Source organism: Miniopterus schreibersii, assembly GCF_964146895.1.
Source record: "Miniopterus schreibersii genome assembly, chromosome: 6".
Lineage (NCBI taxonomy): Eukaryota > Metazoa > Chordata > Mammalia > Chiroptera > Miniopteridae > Miniopterus > Miniopterus schreibersii.
Window position 1 is genome coordinate 23,093,116 of NC_138107.1, and position 20,296 is coordinate 23,113,411.

The 20,296-nt window shown below is 34.5% G+C and overlaps 1 protein-coding gene across 1 annotated transcript in view; it reads right to left on the minus strand.

The window, feature by feature from the left end:
• The window catches only part of BMP5 (bone morphogenetic protein 5), a 109,298-nt gene that overhangs the window by 50,623 nt on the left and 38,379 nt on the right, over positions 1-20,296 (minus strand). The window contains exon 2 of the mRNA XM_081140781.1: positions 918-1,110. Within this exon, the coding sequence (XP_080996907.1) occupies positions 918-1,110 (193 nt within the window). The remainder of the gene's footprint in view (positions 1-917; positions 1,111-20,296) is intronic.

A 20,296-nucleotide genomic window follows, 5' to 3' on the forward strand; every position in this document is an offset into this window, starting at 1 on the left:
TCTTTTCAAAGAACCAGCTCTTTGGTGCATTAGTTTTTTGTACTGTCTTTTTGTTCTCTATTTTATTTAATTCTGTTCTAATTTTTATTATTTTCTTCCTTCTGCTGCTGTTGGGTTGCATTTGTTTTTCCTTTTTTAGTTTTTTAAGGTGTAATGTCAGCTTTTTTATTTGGGATTTTTCTTGCTACTTGAGATAGACCTATAATGATATAAACTTTCCTTTTATTATGCTTTTGCTGCATCCCAAAAGTTTTGATATGTTGTATTGTTATTCTTATTTGTCTCTATGTGTCTTTTGATCTCTCCTTTTATTTCTTCTTTGACCCAAAGCAATGAACAAACAAAAATTCATAAACACAGACAACAATATGGTGGTTACTAGAGGAAAAGGGGTGTGTGGCGAAGACAGTAAAGAGTAAAAGGGTCAAATATATTATGACAGGGTTTGACTTTGGGCGATAAACACACAATGCAATATACAGGTGATGTATTACAGAACTGTACACTTAAAACCTATTAATTTTATTAACTAATGTTACCCCAATACATTTAATTTAAAAAAATACACATAATGACACAATTTACACTTAATGCCAATGAAAACCAAAGTCGCTCTTCTCCAATTTAAAAAACACCAAATGATTTAAATCATATGATTATGAAGTTCCTGTGTGCAAAATAAAATGGAAGTTTTCTCATCTACAAAATGACATGAGGCCTGGAAAGCACATGTGGGCAAGCAAGGGACCATATAGCGCACAGAGATTGGTGTCAGGAGTAGGGAAAAGCTGGGGAATGTAGAAGACACTTTTCAGATCTGTTACTCTTAATGTGCCTGTACCTGGCCATTACACCCCAAAAAGTGATTTGATAGATCACATTTGTTTGCTAAAATAAGTTAGATATAAAGCCCATACCTATTTGCGTATTCCTTAATGATCTGATATATGCTAATCTTAATTGTTTCATTTTCAAATCGATTGTTGCTCCGGTCCTTGTATATCCGGAATTCAGCTGCTGTGACGGCTTCTCCGTGAGGGATCTGGGTAAGATCAAAGCGGAATTCTTTGTAATGCCTTCGCTGGTGAGAAAAATCTTTGTCTCTTTCAACTGAAAAAGAAAAAGAAGAAAGGAGAGGAAAAAGTGAGCCCTTTATAAAATATGGAAATTAACGGTAAATTCTCCAGCTTTGCAATTAAAACAAACACGCAGGATATTATAAAACTGGGAAAACACTAAAACCACAGACTCATACGTGTTTCCAGTTGAGAGAAACTCCACAAACCAACAACCTTTAGTTCAAAAGCAATATAACTTCTGTGGTTTTGTACAAATGCCTGGATCCTAAATGGAAAGGCTATCCAAAAATGTCTCTTAAAAGTGAAGGTTGTGAAGTGATTACTAGTATGTATCCAGTACCAGAACACAGAAGGTTCATACAGGATCTAGGAATATGTTATAGAACCTTCCAGAGCTCCAGGGGAAGTTGGTGGTGATATTTAGCACAGCCAAGGGAGGAAAATAAGAAGAAAGAATGAGAAATCGTGGGCACATAAGGACAGTGTTGATGACACTTTAGAGGTGAAGTACACAGACCAAATTCATTTTCAGAATAAAGATGATTTCTAAAATGTCTTCCCCTTTCAGCAAATGAAATGTGTTTTTTTTAAATGCTCTTCCATTAGTTCTCATAGGTTGTTTAGTGCAACCTCTTTACCTGTATACTGCACAAAGCCCCCCAAACACCTCTTTCTGCTCTTCCTCAGAATCGAGAGGGGAATATATTTCCCCCATTCAGCAACCTTCCCTTCAAATAAAGTCAGAGGACATTGCCTTTAGGGATGTTAAGGGATGTTGAAGAATTTCGCAGAGTAGGTGTCCTGTATATTATTAATCTGGCTTTGTAAAGAAGTTTATTATTTGATACAGTCTGTATCTACTGGGTACCAAAAACTTTCTTACAAAACCATCTGTTCCAAGGGTTCATTTGCAGTGATGTGATACATTTGATGGAGTTAAGTTTCTCAGTGTTGGTAAGTTTCTCAAAATCTCAGTTATGTAGGATAATACAGAACAGGATAACAGAAAGTCCACTGCAAAACACTGCGTGCGCGGTGTCTCACAATTATAGCCTACAGTGATGTTTTAAATGTTTCCAGTGACATGTCTCATTGCTAAAACTGTGTTTCAAGAAAATAAAAAAATGTATAAGTTGTATAAATACATTCACCAGGTTCAAAAATTGGATTAAAATACAAAAATATCTTTAGGAGTTTAATTGAAATTATGTCAACATTGCTATAGATATGAGAAACGAGGGATCCTTGACTAGAGAAGGGGCTAAGCTTAAGAAGGCGAAGGTCACTGCCACCCAGGACTGACTGCGAGGGAGGCTGCTAGGCATCGGCGTCCCGGTGCCCGGCGGGTTCCACATCTGAGAGGAAGCTCCTGACAAAGGCACCCACGATCCTTTGCCTTCAGCATCCAAAATAATCTCTGGTTTACTTTTCCCAGAAGAGTGGGCAGTGGTTAGGAGAACCAGGAGCTCATCCCGCCCCCACCACAGACACCTAGGGCAGCAAAGAGAAAAATATAAGCTATGCCTGGAGGCATTTTTGTCCTATGGAGCTTGACCGGGACGGTGCTCTCTTGGGCTGCCTGGCTCACACTAACACTCCTCACAGGATTCAAAAAGTTCTGTTTTCTAAAAATATCGTTATCTTAGTCCTAAGAGAGGTCTATTCCCAGGGAGATTATTTAAAACACTTTTCCTTAAATAGGGATGATACCCTCATTTTTAGAATCCTATTTTGGTCCATAATTTAAACCTCTTTTTTGCGCTAAACTTCTGCTGGCAACAGTGGAGATGGCCATGAACTTGGCCCCTTTTTTCCATTTGTCCATTCTCCTGATTGAGCCATTTGTGAGGGAACGTGTAAGGGTAGAAAATACCTAGAAACTGGGCATCTAGTCACTGAAAGCACATGTATGAATATTAAAACCAGCCACAGCTTTTGTTTACAGGGAACTAAATTTAATTCGATGTAAACTTGTTCTTTTCTGATCTTAACTTAAAGTAGATGACATTATGAAACAATCATGTTTTACATGAAACAGCTTTAAATAGCACTTATTTAGATGCCAGGCACTGTCCTAAGTACTTTTAAACATTAACATATCACACTTCATGACAACCTCTGAGGTAGGTTCCACCATTGTCCTCATTTTGAAGATGAAGAAACCGAGGAGGCATAGAGGGTAAACTCCTTGCCAAAGAGTTGAACCCAAGCTTTCGATGTCACCAGGCTGTGGATCTTAAATGCCAAATATACTGCTTCTGCTTAAAGACTATTTATTACTTTGTCCTAATTTATGAAGTATTTATGCTTTAATAAAGATCTAAAACGTCACATTCACAAGTTCAAAATCCAGAAAGCTCTGAAAACGCAGAGTTTGGCTTCAAGTTCATTTGGCAGAAAAGCTGGAAATTAACCGATTTGAGGTCATTTCAAGTTTCTATTTATTCCACTTTAATATGAATATTTATTGCTTTGCTCCAGAAATGTTCATTTGTGCGACGAGGTGGCACTGTCCCAGCTCTGCTTGAGGAGTTCCATACTTTATGGCACGTACGCCAACCAGCCATTCAGAAATATATTTTCTCTATTCTGAAAGTCAATATTGAAAATTCTAAGTGGTAACAATCATTATCTAATTTTTCATTAGCAATCAATTTTATATTTGAAATTAGGACCAAAATAACTATAGTTCTAGAAATAAGGGCTGAGGCATGAGTTTGTTGGGATCCAATCTAAAGCATGCACCTGGATAATGCAGATGAGTTTTGAATTCATATTATGTAAAGTCATCTACTGTTCTGGAATCCCCTGTGAGATGTTAGTGTAATAAAGTGGAAAGCTAGAATTTCAACTGTTATTATAAAATTTCAGTTTTATAATCCAGGCTATTTAACCTAACCCCTTAAGGGGGCAAATTTTCAAAGAGTTTCATAAAAATTTATATTAAATATACCACACAGAATAAAGTTGCAGTGCAGATTTGTCCAGTGATTCAAAATCCTATATCCTACTGCTTTGAATTATAATTTCACTAGTAAATTTCATGGGACATGTTGGAGTGAGTCATGGAATAAAACTTGTATTTCTAGAACCTTGCGCTCCTAATGATGCTCACAAATATTCACAAGGCAATCTCAGTTACCTCAAAGAGTCATGCTAGGGAGGGCCAAATATTAACACCCCTGATTTAAGAATAAGAAATTGGGTGATGACAGCTAGGTGGGAACAGATGTCTGTCTTCTAAAGCTCATTATAAATCTTTGTTCAATGTCCATACCACCTACATCATGACATCCTGCTGTTCTGTACTTAGAGACTAGTTCATTGTTAGTGTATTTAAGCAATGTTTCTCAGCAGTACACAAAAAAAGTGGCAAATAGGGTGGAAAATCAGGGGTTTGATCATCAGTATATAATTAACATCTAACACAATATATTGCCTAATTCAAAGATGTCTCCTAATCAATATTGGTTGAGAGAAAAACTGTGTAAATGGATCAAATCAGGTTCTGTCTCTTTACTCAGCATCTTTGCTGCTTTCCCCATTGACTAAAGACATAGTAATTTATTTAACTCTCATTTATTTGGCGCATAGTTGGTTTAATCCACACAACCTAACTTATGTCCATAAGATTCTATAGCGTGCCCAAGAAACCACAATGTATAATTTGGAGAGAACAGGTTTGATCCCAGGATCAAGATTTCCATTCCTAAGTCCTGGACATCACAGCACTTTGCTTGTTTGTTTTCCCTGGATTTAGTTTAGTTAGTTAGTTAGTTAGTTAGTTAGTTAGTTAGTTTTATCTAATTATCACTCAGGAAAGTTGGTCTTCTTCTAATACTTTCACTCGCCTCTATGATGCTTCTACTGTAGATGCCATACTTTCTGAACTCTTCTCATTCTTCTAGAACTCACTCCTTCCAGACAGTCTTAGCAAATGTTGTACTGTATTTACTTATTTAATATTAATTCTATATCTTATCTAAGAAAATTTTTATGAATAAACAATGATTGTATTCATAACTTGAATTAATATTATCTAATATTTATACTAGCATGTGAGGTCATTCTTTTACTACAACCATATTTTAAAATAATTGTAATTCACCATCTGGAACCCTTCATACTTCAACCTTTTCCCTACCATACACACTACCAAAAACAACACTCCTAAAACAGATGAAAAAAATATATACACACACATTTTGTATTCCTTAAGTGCAAGCTTTTTATAGGAGCTACCCATGCCTTCTTTATATTGTAATGATTAGGGTCAGTATTAAGTATTCTCTTTCTCTGTATATTACAGTGTGCTCTAACCCATTGCAATTGTAAATGGCTTGGGAAGCTTAAAAGCATTAATAAAATTTAATGTCTACTATTCTTGGTTTTTAAATTCATATTGTGTTAAATATTTGGTCCTTTCAATTCACTCTATAATTTACATGTTATATCAACTAACCACCATGAGGTTCCTAAAAAATATTTACTATCATTTCTAATAATATTACTAGATGAAAATGTGAAAGAACCCATAAAAACCACAATTGCATTCCTATTTGGTGGGAGAAAAGACTCTCTTAATTCCTGGACAAAATGATGAAAAACAAATAAAACAAGACAGCAGGAGAGTTAGCTCATTCAAGGGAGAACCTGGACTTGTCAGGGAGATAGAGTGAAAAAGTGTTAAAACATACTATGATCAGAAGGTTAATGCTTATCTCTAGTGGAGGCCATTTGCTTATCCCATGCCACAGACACCATTTCCCTCATGTGAAGTGGAAAAGAGAGTTTAGGAACAAATATAACTAGATTTACAACACACATCCTGTTCCAATCAATTCACCTATGAAAATTGTATTAAAAAGAGTACACAATGACCAGCCTAGACTGCCATTTTCAAATCTGCTTACATATCTAACACGATCAAAAGGCTATATTTTGCCAAACAGCCGCACATACATGATACTTAATGCCGCATGTTCTTCTCCCATTGTCATATATGATACATGCTTATTTTAAGTGTACACCAATGATATCACCATTAAAATAAAATAAGCTCATCGACATAAGGTTGCTTAATTATTTGAGTTGATGATTGCCAAGAGTGCCCTCTACAAAAATTAAAAAGAGTCACTACAGCATATACATACACCCAGCCTCACTGAAAATAAACCATCAAAAATTCAGCATTATTCATTCAGCTCACCACTCAAAACAGTCATAGCCATGGTGGTGAATATACTTCCTTTTCCTTCTAGGAAGCAGGTTTCTGTGTATTCCAAACTTTCCCATCCATGTGAACTACCTAAAACAACGGAAAGCTCACCTACACTGACAGAACCAGAGGATGAATTTATTATTGTATTTTGGTTTTTTAAAAGTGGCAACATCAAAGCATACAAGAGATAAAATATGAATCAAAAGACTCACATTCCATGATTAATGGGCTGGCAGTGAAAAGAAACAGGATTCCCTTTATATAAGCATCAAACTACACTCTAAGTGCTCTAAATTGCCGAAGTTCTGCAAAGATTAAGCTTCTTGTGGTTAAAAACATACACTGAAGCCTTTTATTGTTGCGATATAGCTTAACAGAAGTTAATGACTGATTGCAGTCTCTCTTATTTCTAAACAAACACCTCTCTGAATGACTTTATCATTAATAGAAATGGGATAGAAATGTCAGGACTAAATATTTTTATGTCCACAATATCTGAAGAGTGAAAGTAATTAACAGAGGATTGCAGTTTTATCTCTTTAGTGATTTATCTGCATTTTTTAGGAGATGCATTCATGGGCAATCAATCTTAATCTCCCACACAGGGCTGCAACTTGGAAGACACAAATAGAAGCAGTAGCTGCAAGGCAAAGATAGCATTCTCCCAGGAGCCTCACCAGCTGTTGAAAGAATACACATCATTGTTTGCTGCTGAGTGCAAAAAATCATTAAGAGATTATTCATAGAATTATTACTTATCTCTGTTGCATTTTAAAGTAAAAGAAAAAAAGCAAATATATCATGTATCTGCCAAAATGTGTCACTTCACAAGACATCTTCACCAACTAGCCCACTGAGAAACATAAACTTGGTCCTATAAAGATCTATTCATTGGTCAGCAAATGCACATTACATGTTTCTTTGAATGGATAACCATTCCAGAGAGTGTGGTAAACTCCAGATTCCAGGGACCCTAACAGCCTCTAAACACCATAGCAAAGTGTGACCTGGAGGGGAGCAATCATCCCCATGAATGTTTTGTTTCAAAGAACAATGTTAGTGGACTTTCAAATGTTCTATAGTTAAAATACTCTTACTTATACTCATAAATGCTTCATGAATACAGTTTTATACAGAAGGAAAATCTCAAAAGGTGAAATGGTTAAATAATTTAAATATTGTAATAGGATAAACAAATTAATTTTTGAATCAATTTAAAATACAGTGCATATAATTTGAAATTTACAAAATGTAATTAAAGATCCAATATATATATTTTTAAATATAACCAATTTCACCCTGGCTGCTGTGCTGCTGTGGCTCAGTTGGTTGGAGAGTCATCCCATGTACCAAAGGGTCGCAGATTCGCATTCCAGTGAGGACACATAACCAGGTTACAGGTTCAGTCTTGGTTGGGGCATGTACGAGAGTCAACCAGTTGATGTTTCTCACATCGATGTCTCTCTCTCTCTCTCTCTCTCTCTCTGTTTCTCTCTCTCTCTAAAATCATTAAAAATATATCCTCAGGTGAGGATTAAAACATAAATAAATAAAAAATATAACCAATTTAGGGACACAAAAAAGTGAAGTCTTGTATAAAGAGAGCTTTGGAATTGGAATGACCGTGTCTCATGGTCTTACCTCCTTAGATTGGATGGCTTCAGCACTCAGCCCTTAATGGTTATTTAGAATACTATAATGAGAACACCTATATGTATCAAACATTGGTATGAAAATTGATATATTTAATTATTAAGTTAATAAATGATAACAATAAAACTGTTGATTTCATAAAATTAATTTAGTTCAAATTTTTGTTTCTTCTCCTTTATTTGATGCAATAAGGTAGATCCTCCATTATCTTCTCCATAACACAGATTAAAATTTTAAAAAACTTCCTCAATGCCACATAGTAAGTTAACTACAAAGCCAGGAATAGTATGTAGGTCTTATGACTCCAAATGTAATGTTCCGTGCACCAGAATTTCAACTATTAATGACTGCTACTTCTGTCTCAGGGCAAAAGTTTTCCTCTTTCATTCCAAGGCCAGTGTTTCCACTTGAGCCTTGCTCTCAATTTCCTGTGCTCATTCTTACAAATGTTCCTCCCGTGCGTTCAATTTCTCTCTCTAGCTTGTTTCAGTGCTCTGGACAATTGAACACTGGAAACACACCCATAGATGAACACAGTCGGGATTGACTTGTTTCAACATAAAGGTCCTGGGTAAGGGGTGTTAGAATTCATTGGGATTATGTAGTGTGATTTGGGCAAAGATTCAAAGAGGCAGGGTTTTGCTCTGGAACTGGGTGCTGTCAGACAGCAAAGGTAAAAATTGGTATTTTAATACATTTTTCCATGAATCAGGAAGAAGAGAAGCGGAATAAAGAAGTAGAATTGGCAAAGCAGCAACAGTCACTAATATTATCCGGGAAAAGGTCATTTTCAAGATTCGAACAGTGCTGTTTTTAATCTGTGCTCAGATCATATTGAAATGTTCCTATTACTGACTTGGCCCTTCTGGTCACAGAGCGGTCTTGTCCAGTATGTTCCACAGAACTGCGAGCGCTGGGCCAGCTCCTAGCAACTCCAAGCTGGAGGACAGGTTCAGTCCATCTCCTGTCTGTCAGGAGGCTCTTTTCTCTTTCTCTCCTTCCGTATATACTAATCTTGATCATCCTAAAACAGCTCCTTTGCTACTTCTACATTTATTCCATCCCAAAATATTTATTTGCTAACTGGTCCAAATCCTAATAGTTAAGGAGATATAAGAAGGAAAAAGATAGGAGCTCAGGATAAGAAAAACAGACACGGAAAAATACAGGTATGATATAATTGTGGGGAGGCTTATGAGGGATATGCGTAATGTAAGACAGGATAAAATAGAGCAAAACATTATGCAGGATGCTTCAAAAGGAGGTCATTTTGAACTTGGTATTAAAGAATGACCCCAGGTATAGAAAAGAGTTCATATAGATAGAACAGTGGTAGCTTATGGCCAAAATAGTAAATAATAAATAGCTCTTTGTCAATGCACATTGTGGGATTAGGTGGTCAGGTGGAATATGGGGTATAGTAAGAATTTTCTGGGAATTGACCAATATTTTCCAGTATTCCCATCCCATTGATACATTCTATAGAAACTAATGACAGGAACTTATTTTTTTTAAATCAGCATCACCTAGCACAGGCAAGCACATAGTCAACGCTCAAATCGTTTTGAAAGAAAGTAGAATGAATTGATTCCTCAATAATTATCTCCTTTTCCTAACCTGATAGTTTTGCTCACCCTTTCCTGTAACTAAAATGTTTTCCTCATTTTCAGAGATCTAATTTCCACCTCTACTTAATATTTCTAGTTCTAAGCCCACAAAGACAACTTTGACAATTCCCATCCAAATGAATTTTCCTGCTGGGAACCCAATAGCACTTTTTCTGTGTCTCCCCTTTTGATAATGGAGATGATGTGTCCCAGAGTTAAGAGTCCCGAATTTGAAGTGAGGAAAACTGGAATTCAATCTTAGTTCCCTAACTGAATAAAGAGTGTGGTACAGTATTAGGAAATCTCCTCATTATCTCTCTGTCTTTATTTCTACATCTTTAAAATGAAAGTAGATGATAAAAGGCCTACTTTGCAATGTGTTATAAAGGTTAAGTGATATTTGTTTTGAGAGAGAGAATCTTAGCATAGGGTCTGGAACATAGCGAATTCTCCAAAAGCAGTACCTATCATATTAATTACTTTCCACTTGCATTATAATTATTACACCACCTTATATTTACCCCATAAATAACTCAGAGAAATGTCCATGTTTTTGCTGAATGTGATTTTTATCTTTATATTTCTGCACATACCTCAAAGAGGACTTTTTGTATAGTAAATGCTACCTGGTCTAAAACATGGCATTTTGATTATCAAATGTCAATTTATTTATCTAAAATATAGGTTTATTAAAGGGGATTAATGTTGTTAGTTTTTAAAAAATAATTATTATAGTGAAGTTAAAAAATCTTCAGCCTAGATTTCCACAATAATAGAGAGATAGAAAATAATTAGATACCTTGTTTAGATATTTCACATCTACAAGGCAGAGAACATAAGAGCACGTACTTTGGCATTTATATATTGCCCACCAGTTCAGTGAAATTTGCTGATTCTGACACAACCCTTCCTTAAACAAATCTGAAGTCACTTAGTTATTTTATCCCTGAAGACAATAATGCATACTGAAGTAAAAAAGAAATTTATTATTTTTTGTTATAGGCATTTTATATAGGAAAATTATTAATTAAAATTTAAAACAAATATTCAACTTTTGTGTGTTGAATATTAATAGTAAATTTTAATAATCAGTTTAGAATAAATACAGATGATACACGATTAATTCATTTTGTTTAATAAAAAATGATTACTTAATGATGATTAAATATATTTATATGTAAAAATGGATTTTAATCATACTATATACAAATATTTGAGGAAAGTGTGTTTGCCTACAACAAATTAATGTAAAGGCACAGCTGTCTGATAATCACCTTTTGGTAAATATTTAGTTCTCATGTTTTCTTTAGTGGATATGTCTGTAGGTTTTATAGATTGCCTGGCAGCTAGAAGTCAACTAATCTCACCAGATTTTACTGAATGACCTTAAATTCTTCTGCTCCATAAGTTTAAAAACTAAAAAAGTCCATTTCAACCACCTGGAGGTGACAGAGGTTACAGTAAATCGATATACAGCAAAGAACCTTCCCTTACATATTGAATACAATGAAATGATAGTTTATCTGCAGAGAATATTTGTGGTTGTCTGACAAAAACAGGTCAAAGGTTTTGTAGTTTTCTTCTGAAATTGCTCAGTGCCTTCTCTAATGACTGATAATTGAAAACAGAGACTGGGACTATCAAATGTGGCGGGTGACAGATAAGCAGTAGATTAATGCCAATACTTGGTTAGGAGACACTAAAAGGTCAGGAGTCACAGGAATGAGCTATTGTGCTACTGTGAAAAGGCAGACATCAAAAGTCTATTATCCCCTTAATAGCTGTTCCCCAAGCCTGAAATCCATTCTCACTTCCTCTGGTTATAATTTAGAGATAACCTGTATGTCCTTATACTCAGGATGTGAAAGTGAAGCCACTCACCCTAAGTGGTTAGGGTTTGCATATTTTTATTAGATACTAAAGAAAGATTTTTGTCATAGCACATTTTCAGTGTATTCAATATTCAATTTGGAGAACTTTAGGAACATTTTATACCAAAAAAAAATTATGTTTAATGGAAAGGAAGAAAAAATAGAAAACTTGATATTATGTTAAATTTGTTTAGAATTTCTCTATGGAGGAAAAAAAGGAGATACAGGACACAGTTTGCATAGTATAAAAGATATGAGATTTTTGTAGCTGAGCAAATAAATGTCTTTCTCAAATTTACTGCTTTATATTTTAAATCAGTATAACTTTTATAGAGTTCACTCAAGTGCAATCTGTGGTTCAATCTGTCATTTTTCCGCCAAATGGGTTGCATCAGTGAAGTCTTGTACATGGAAGGAGGTCATAGAGAAATGTGATTATACTTAATGATGTATAACATTATTAGAGACAAAATTACTTGGTTGTATAGGTTTTTAAGAAGAGGAATAAAGTGATGTCTAAGAATATATTACATATATACTCTATAGCAATAAAAGGGTAGCTGATTTACCTGTTCCTGCTTAGGCAAAAACCACAAGTGGTTATTGGTGGCCTATGTGGCTTTTTTCCCCTAAGAAGTAATTATTTGCTTCCTGTCTCCCCAGTAGATTTTAAGCTTGACAACAGCAATATTTTTACTTGGCTTATTGCTGTACACTCAGCTCCTAACTCAACCTCTGGCACACAGTAGGTGTTAAATATCCTTGTGGAATTAATGAATATAAAAACATGCCTGGTTCTGATTCTTTGTTTTGTTTTGTTTGAGTTGTTTCTGAAGAAAGAGGAAACTCAGACCCTGTTAATCCAACTCAGCCAAAAGCAGAACCCCTCAACCATTTATGCTTAAATGAGTCCTGCACAGGTGATAAAACACTAGTATTCCTAATCATCTATTTTTTTCTTTCTTCTTTGAAGAGAATTCAAATAAGTAATGATAACTTGATAACTTAGAATCCTAATGTCATACATGTATTTTTAGTTTCTATTAGCTATTTTGTTACTTAAAAACATATGTTAGACTAGTAGAATCTTTATGATTCTCAAATGGATATATTACTCTTGGTGAAAGATTAAAAAGTAATAGAAAAATTAGATAACATTACTCTTATTTTATGGCTATTAATAGAATTATACTTAAAATAATTTGCAGAATGAATCATATGTTATAGAAAACATTCATGCAATTTTAGAATATAATATATAAATTCCTATATTCTCATTGATTTTTCTCTAGTTACATAAAACACTTAAGAATTTTATTCCTCCACAATAAATATATGTAATATAACAAAATCTTTGGTAGCATGCTCATAATTTTTTAATCTTCATCCTAAAATATTAAAATAGTTGTTCTCTTCAAAAATATGTTTTGTTTTTGTTATTTTCTTTTTTGTTTGAAAAAATTATTATAACTGTTTCTTTTCGGTGTGTGAAAGTGAAAGTTTATTCCATCAGTCTGCATGTTTATAGATAGAAACAGGAATACATAATCCATGACTTGCTTAACATTTCTTTATAAGACAGTATTAAAATATTGTGAGTTACATGGATCAATACATTTTATTAAAGGATGTTTTCTATAATTGAAACATGCTGAATTTAATAAAGATTTAAAAGTTTCCAGAATCAATAAAAATATATATATATATATATCACAGGATCATCCCACATTTAGTGAATGAGACCACATTGTAATTAGAGTCAAGGGACCCTTAGTGGTTTCAGGACAGGGAGTATTCCGATGAATAGTCTCATATTTTGGTTGATCTGGTTTCACACTCCCGGGCTTCTCCTTTGTATTGGGATTTTATGTCAACCGCAAAACTCTGAGCGAAATTTAGCTAAGAATCATTGAGCTGCATCTGGTTTTGAGTTCAAGCTATACAAATCCTCCAGATTTCTTAAGATACTCACTTGGAACAGTAAGTTTTCTGACAATCTCATTTTAGATTCATATTTAATTACTTCCCAAGTAGCCAACCCAATTTTATATTAATTATCAGATGGTTGATTTTCTGATACTTTTGTGGCTGAAAGTTTGTTATTCTTAATGATATTTAATAATCCATCCAACTAACCCATAGGAACATTACATAGAGAGCTAGATGCAACAGCAGGGAAAGCTGAGTATTCATCTTATTTAAACCACCTCAGAATGATCAGGAACTGGTGATATCTCTGTGATATCTAGAGGTGAGTATAAAGAGCAGGGATGAGTTCAGGGGTTTAAAAGGATGTTTAAGCATTGGATGTTTAAGGAGCAGGCAAATCCTTAGGTGACTCCACATCTGTGCTCTGACTGCTCTTCCCCACATAAGCAGTTTTGAAGCTTTCTGGAGAGGGGGAAATGGGGCATCATAAGACACCATTCAGTGTAAGAGCAACTAGACAAACCTATTCATGCTACATGCTGAGTTCCCAGGCCTCTTTCCCCACTTCATTCCCGGAATATTGATAGCCAGCCCTGTATCTTCTAGAGAACAAAAGAGGCCTGCCATTGAAACATGACCATTCCAAGAAGAGAGGCTTAAGTTTCCATAAAATGGCAAAGCAAGAATGTCTTACACAGAAAATGATATTGATAAGTTCTAGCCACATGATAAAAGCTACTAATTAGGTTTTCAGATTCTCACTATTAAGAGAAGACAAGCAAAGATTACCAGATATCAGAGTAAATTCTCTGCTTTGAAATATAGAAACTAGAGTAGGTTTTCTAAAGTAAAAAACTTGAAAAAATTTTGAGAGAGAAAAAAAACTACCACTGAAAAACTACCTTAATGTCCTTTGAGAGCTAAGAGAAGTTTTTGCACCTATGAAATATGAAGAAGACGCTGTAAAAAAAAAAAAATTTTTTTTTTAAATGCAGTGCTAAAATATTTCTTGGAAATAAAGCTGAAAATCAACCTCAGTTTGAAAGATTAATTTGAATAAATTTTCAAAAGGAGAAAGCAATTACTTAAAGGAGTGGAAAATACGAGACAAAGACAAAAGGAAGCAAGGAAGGAAGGAGGAAGGAAGGGAGGGAGGGAGGGAGGAAGGAAGGAGGAGAGGGAGGAAGGATTAATTTTGAATTAGCGCTAATAACAGTGATTCTATTAAGAGACATAAGGGAAAAAGAGCAGGGGCAGGGGATAATCAAAGAAATAATTCAGTTCACTGATCAAAGTGCAGAAGTCTCAAGATTGAAAATGTCTGCTCTGTGGATAACCAGAAGCTTCAACAAGCTTCCAGACACAAACTACAAATCACATATATGGGAGCAATCAGGAATCAAAATGGATTTAGAAGACTCAAGAACAACATTGAAATCCGGAAGACAAAGCGACAATGCCTTCAAAATCATAAGGAAAAGTTATTTTACCCTGGAATTTCATATTCAATTAAATTATCCTTCATATAGGAAGGTATAGGAAGGATACTTTCAAACATGGAAGGGATCAAGCATTTGATTCCCCCCAAAATTTCTTAGGAATTTCCTGAAAAATTTGTTCTACCAAAACAAGTAAGCCCGAAAGATGAAGTCATGGGTATAGGAAAGAGAAAGTTTAACACAAGAGAAACAAAGATAATTCCCAGAATGATTATGAAGAGAGATCTTGGGCTGAGAGCTGTGCTCCAGTCTTAGAAAGCAAACAGTCCCTACAGGATGGTGTGGCTCAGCAGGACTGCCAGCCTCACAAAGATCTCATGCTGTGTCCTTTGAACCTGACAAAGTCGACGTGAGCCTGACCAGCTACAAGGAGCTCGTCTGACAGGTATTTATGACGCCCCTGCGTCTCCTCAAAGCCCTGCTGCCTGGTCCCCTGAGAATACTCACTTTTCCCCACAGAGATCTTTTTCTCCCCTTTTGCCGTCCCCCTCAGAGCTGGCTGCTGACCATGCTGGGCCTAGACGCCGCCTTTGGGGAAAAGCTCTCTCATCCTGTCTCAGGCGACTGCACCGTGCCTGGCCGCCCCCCCACCCCGGCCCTGACATTCCCCAGGCTACTCCAGAAAGGAGACTTGAAAAACCATCAAGCAGAGTAAATCAGAGTTTTATCTAGTAGCTATGCTTAGCTCGTATTCTGGAAGCATGCACCTGAACACTCTCACTTAAATATGCAGCTTGGTGCTTCCTATTGGTTTTAACTGTAATTTGTTTTATATTTACTCCTATGTGAAATATATCTGATAAAATATTAAAAAATATAATTGGGGCAAAGAAATATAACTTCTCCAAGTTGATATCAATAGTAATCCATGAAGCATGGTTTCAAATCTAGGTTTGACCACATCACCGCCTCTTCAGAAATGTTCCAAGAGGCTACTAAAGTTCTTTTTGAATTTTATCTTTATGTTCTGCCTCACTGCATAGGCTAATTCAAAAATTGTCCTGTTTCTTACTTTTTCTTTGTACACCTTTCCTTTACAAATAATTTTAGAGTGATTAGAAATATCGCACACTAGGGAGCACTCTTATTTATTTATTTATTTACTTATCCTCACCAGAGGATATGTTTTTACTGAGGGAAGGTGGGGGAGAGAGAGAGAGAGAGAAACGCTCTTGTGAGAAAAACAGCGATTGCTTGTCTCCTGTACTGGGGATCGAACCCGCAACCTAGATATAAGCCCTGACTGGGACTGGACCTGGCAACCTTTCGGTGCATAGATGATGCTCCAACCAACTGAGCCACACCGGCCAGGGCTAGGGAGCATTTTTAGTTATCCTCATGGGTCCCAGTACATTGCTCTTATATATAAACAGAAAATAACCCTTGAAGCTTCATTTTTATTTTCTCTCCCCCCCCCCCCCATGTGTGTTCACAAGGGCAACAAAGCATAACCCTGGAAGCACATAGGAGTCTACTGCACATCGCACTTGACACAGAGTGAAAGCAAAAGTCATCTCAAAGCATAGTTCCAGTTATAACTAGTTTTCTTTTCTGCTTTTGAAGGAAACCAGCAAAAGCTGAAAACAGTCAAGTAAATTATTATTAAACAGAAGAGAGCTGACAATGTTAATGGAAATGGATAAGGAAATTTTCTGGAAGGGAAACTGAACGCATCTGAGAGAGTAGGGGGTGAGTAAAGCTCATTAACATCCATCGCCCCATAAATTCAAGCAAGGGGTGTCGCGGAACATGTAGACGGGACAACCACCTCAGCAGAATGAAGCAAAACCTACATAATTAACAATAGTGATGATGGAACAGAAACTAGAAGCTATAATTTTCTCATGAGCTTGTTGGTCATCTTTATATCTTATTTGTTGAAGTGTCTGTTCATATTTTCTGTACCATTTTTATTGAGTTGATTGTGAATTTATTTTTTCTCCAGCTTTATTGAGGTATAATTTACCAAAAAACAAAAATTGTAAGATATTAAAAAAAAAGAAATTAGAAGCTATAGTGTTTCCCTTCTTATTCAAAATCATACAAGATATTCCACATTCAATCACAGAATCCTAATGAATTTATGAAGCTTGGATACATATTTACAAGTCCTATAATGTGAGTAATAATAATAGTAATAATTATTGCCATAAAATTATACCTACTAGCATTTATGACATTATGTTAAAAATGCGCATAATCTTACTTAATACAATATGTATTTAGAGAACAAAAACATATTTAGCTGGATTTACTGAATGTTTATTATTTAGCCACTATTTTAGGCAGAGAAGATGGAGCATAGAGGAGAGGGAGATAGGGAGCCAAATGTTATCTTCCTGCAGAAAACTGCTCTCTGAGGTGGTGAGTACCTATTTTGTACAAGGTACTCAGTTTGAAGCTGTGGGGGGAAAGGGGAGCAGAATACAAACTATAGACATTACTTTTGTACTTAAGACCAAACTACATTACTTAGAGCTCAGGGGTATATAGTTCTATTTTCTGTCTGAGGCTTGGATTCTGTCCAATTTCCATTAACCCTTTTTTTTTTTTTTTCTTTCTAGAATTCCAACTATAGTCTCCATTGTGTTCAAGAGAAAAGGCAATAGATAGAGCAGATTTGCAGTACATAAAAAACACTTCAGTGGCAAGGGACTAAGAAAAGAATTTTCTGTCAGAAACTATTTGGGGAAAGTGTTACAAAGGTTTCAATTTAAATTTAAAACCAAAGTGAGAGAGAAATTTAAAGTTAAACAATACTAATTTAGAACTAAAGAATAGGCATATAATATACACCACTGTTGATATGCATTTAATGTTTTGATTTAACAAATAAAGTACTGAATTTGTTTTCTTTCTTAAATATTAAATGGAATCATAACACCATTTTATTATTAAGTGTGTAGGCTGCTCAATTTCCCCAATAAAAACTAAACTAAACAAATTAACACACTCGTGAACTTGATTAAAATATCTAAAAATGCTAATAAAAATATCAGAAAATGAATAATTATTAGAATTACAGTTGGTGTTTACTGAGCATTTAAAGTATGCCATACGATAAATTAAGATACATTTTTATGAAATATTATATAAATATCTATAACTAAAAATTAAAAATAACTTTAAAAGTGATTGTTATTAAATTACTGTAACAAAATTGTTAGCATTAAGAAGAGATTAACCAAAGAATTTATATACATATATGCATAACCCATGGACAGAGACAAGAGTGTGGTGAAGGCCTGGGGTAGGGGGTAGATGCGAGGTAGAAGGGGTCAATGGGGAAAAAGGGGGACATCTGTAATACTTTCAACAATAAAGATACATTTAAAATTCAAAAAAAGTAGTAAACATTAACCAATTCCTAGAACATGTACAGACATAGAAATATTTTGCAAAGACTAGAGAGCATATTTTAAAAGCAAAACCAAACAAAAACCTTCCTCTATCACTCTAAAGGACTTTATGTCTAGAAGTAATAGTTCCATTGTCCAATATAAAAACAACTTGATATGTCTTGGTGAACCAAGTTATGTGATGAATTGTAGTAAGAATGAGATTTTTGTCTACTGACAATATAGATTCCCAGTTGACACATTCTAGATTGTAGAGACCTTAACACGCATCCCACATACACCCACACACACACATAAGTAGATATCACTGGGAGACCTTCCAGATTATCTCGTTTGCCCTCCCTTCCTCCAGACTGGTGCCAACTAACATATTTCAGAGAACACTATCAATTCTGAACTCACATAGCAGTACTTTTGTAATTTCTTGTTCCTGTGTAAAATATCAGTATTAAAAAGTTCATAAATCAATTTAAATGCTCTTTCACACTACAATTTAAAATATTTTTTATATTGAACTTGAAGCATATAAAAATTAAAATCAGAAGGAATATTGTGGACAATTAATTATAAGCAAAGTTCTTCAAATTTGTGACATAATACAGTGCTTATTTTAGTGTTGAAAGTATGGAAAGAACTGCTGAAAATTGTATAACTAGGACAAGTTTCAAAAGATTTGTTTATATCTTCTATAACTAATTTAGATAGATGAGAGATGATAGATATAGATGATATAGATAGATGATAGATAGATGATGATAGATAGATAGATAGATAGATAGATAGATAGATAGATAGATAGATGATAGATAGATGATAGACAGATGATACATAGATGATAGATGATAGATAGATAGATAGATAGATAGATAGATAGATAGATAGATAGATAGATGATAGATAGATGATAGATAGATGATGATAGATAGATGATAGATAGATAGATAGATAGATAGATGATAGATAGATAGATAGATAGATAGATAGATGATAGATAGATAGATAGATAGATAGATAGATAGATAGATAGATAGATAGATAGATAGATGATAGATAGATAGATAGATAGATGATAGATAGATAGATGATAGATGATGATGATAGATAGATAGATAGATAGATAGATAGATAGATAGATAGATAGATAGATAGATAGATGATAGATAGAGAGATGATAGATAGATAGATAGATGATAGATAGATGATAGATGACAGGAGGTAGTTCACTATTGGATAAATCATTGCAGCCTTTTTAAGCTGTTTCATTAAATACCACTTTAAAAACTCCTAGGGGGTGTTCTGCAGATCTAGACCTTCTCCAAGTTATTTATATATTATTAAAAAACATTTCTCTATCCTATTATTACCCCACAGAAACATCTATAGAATCCCACAGTTTCATGATGTGTTTGCTATCAGGCTTCTGTGGAAAGTTATAAATTAATAAAAATATGTTCAGCATCTCTTGTCCTTAATTGTATTTATTTTGTAATTCCATACAACTCAAGAAAAGCTTTAACAAATAGGTATATATACTGAAGCCAAAGAAAAAGCAAGTCTTAGAGACCTATTCTATTGAACTATTTTTTAAAAATGCATTAATAGATAAAATGTTAGTAATCTTTTCTAGTAGATATTAATACCATGATATTTATGGGAATACAATTTGACTAATTTTCCCAATGTAATTTGTTCACTAGAGATCCTTTAATAATTATTATTTTATTTTTAATGTATTTTCTAAATTAGACTGTTTTAAATATTTCTAAAACAAAAAATATGGAAAATATTAAACCTTGGAGGGAATGATGTTTTGTTTTTATACTTGATCACTAATACATACATGCTCTATTTTCTGTCTATTCTAGTTCCTAGATGACCGTTAGGACATTTTGAGTATCACATATTTTGTAAGAGATACATTTACTTTTTTATTTCTTGGGCAGTCCCCTAAGTATCTTCCTGAAGCTTCATAATCAATTGAAATGTTGACAGAGGCCAAAAAAGGGACAGGAGACTAGAAGTGATTTTCGGTAAAAATTGTTAATATTCCAGCCAACTCAGAATACAGTAAAATGACA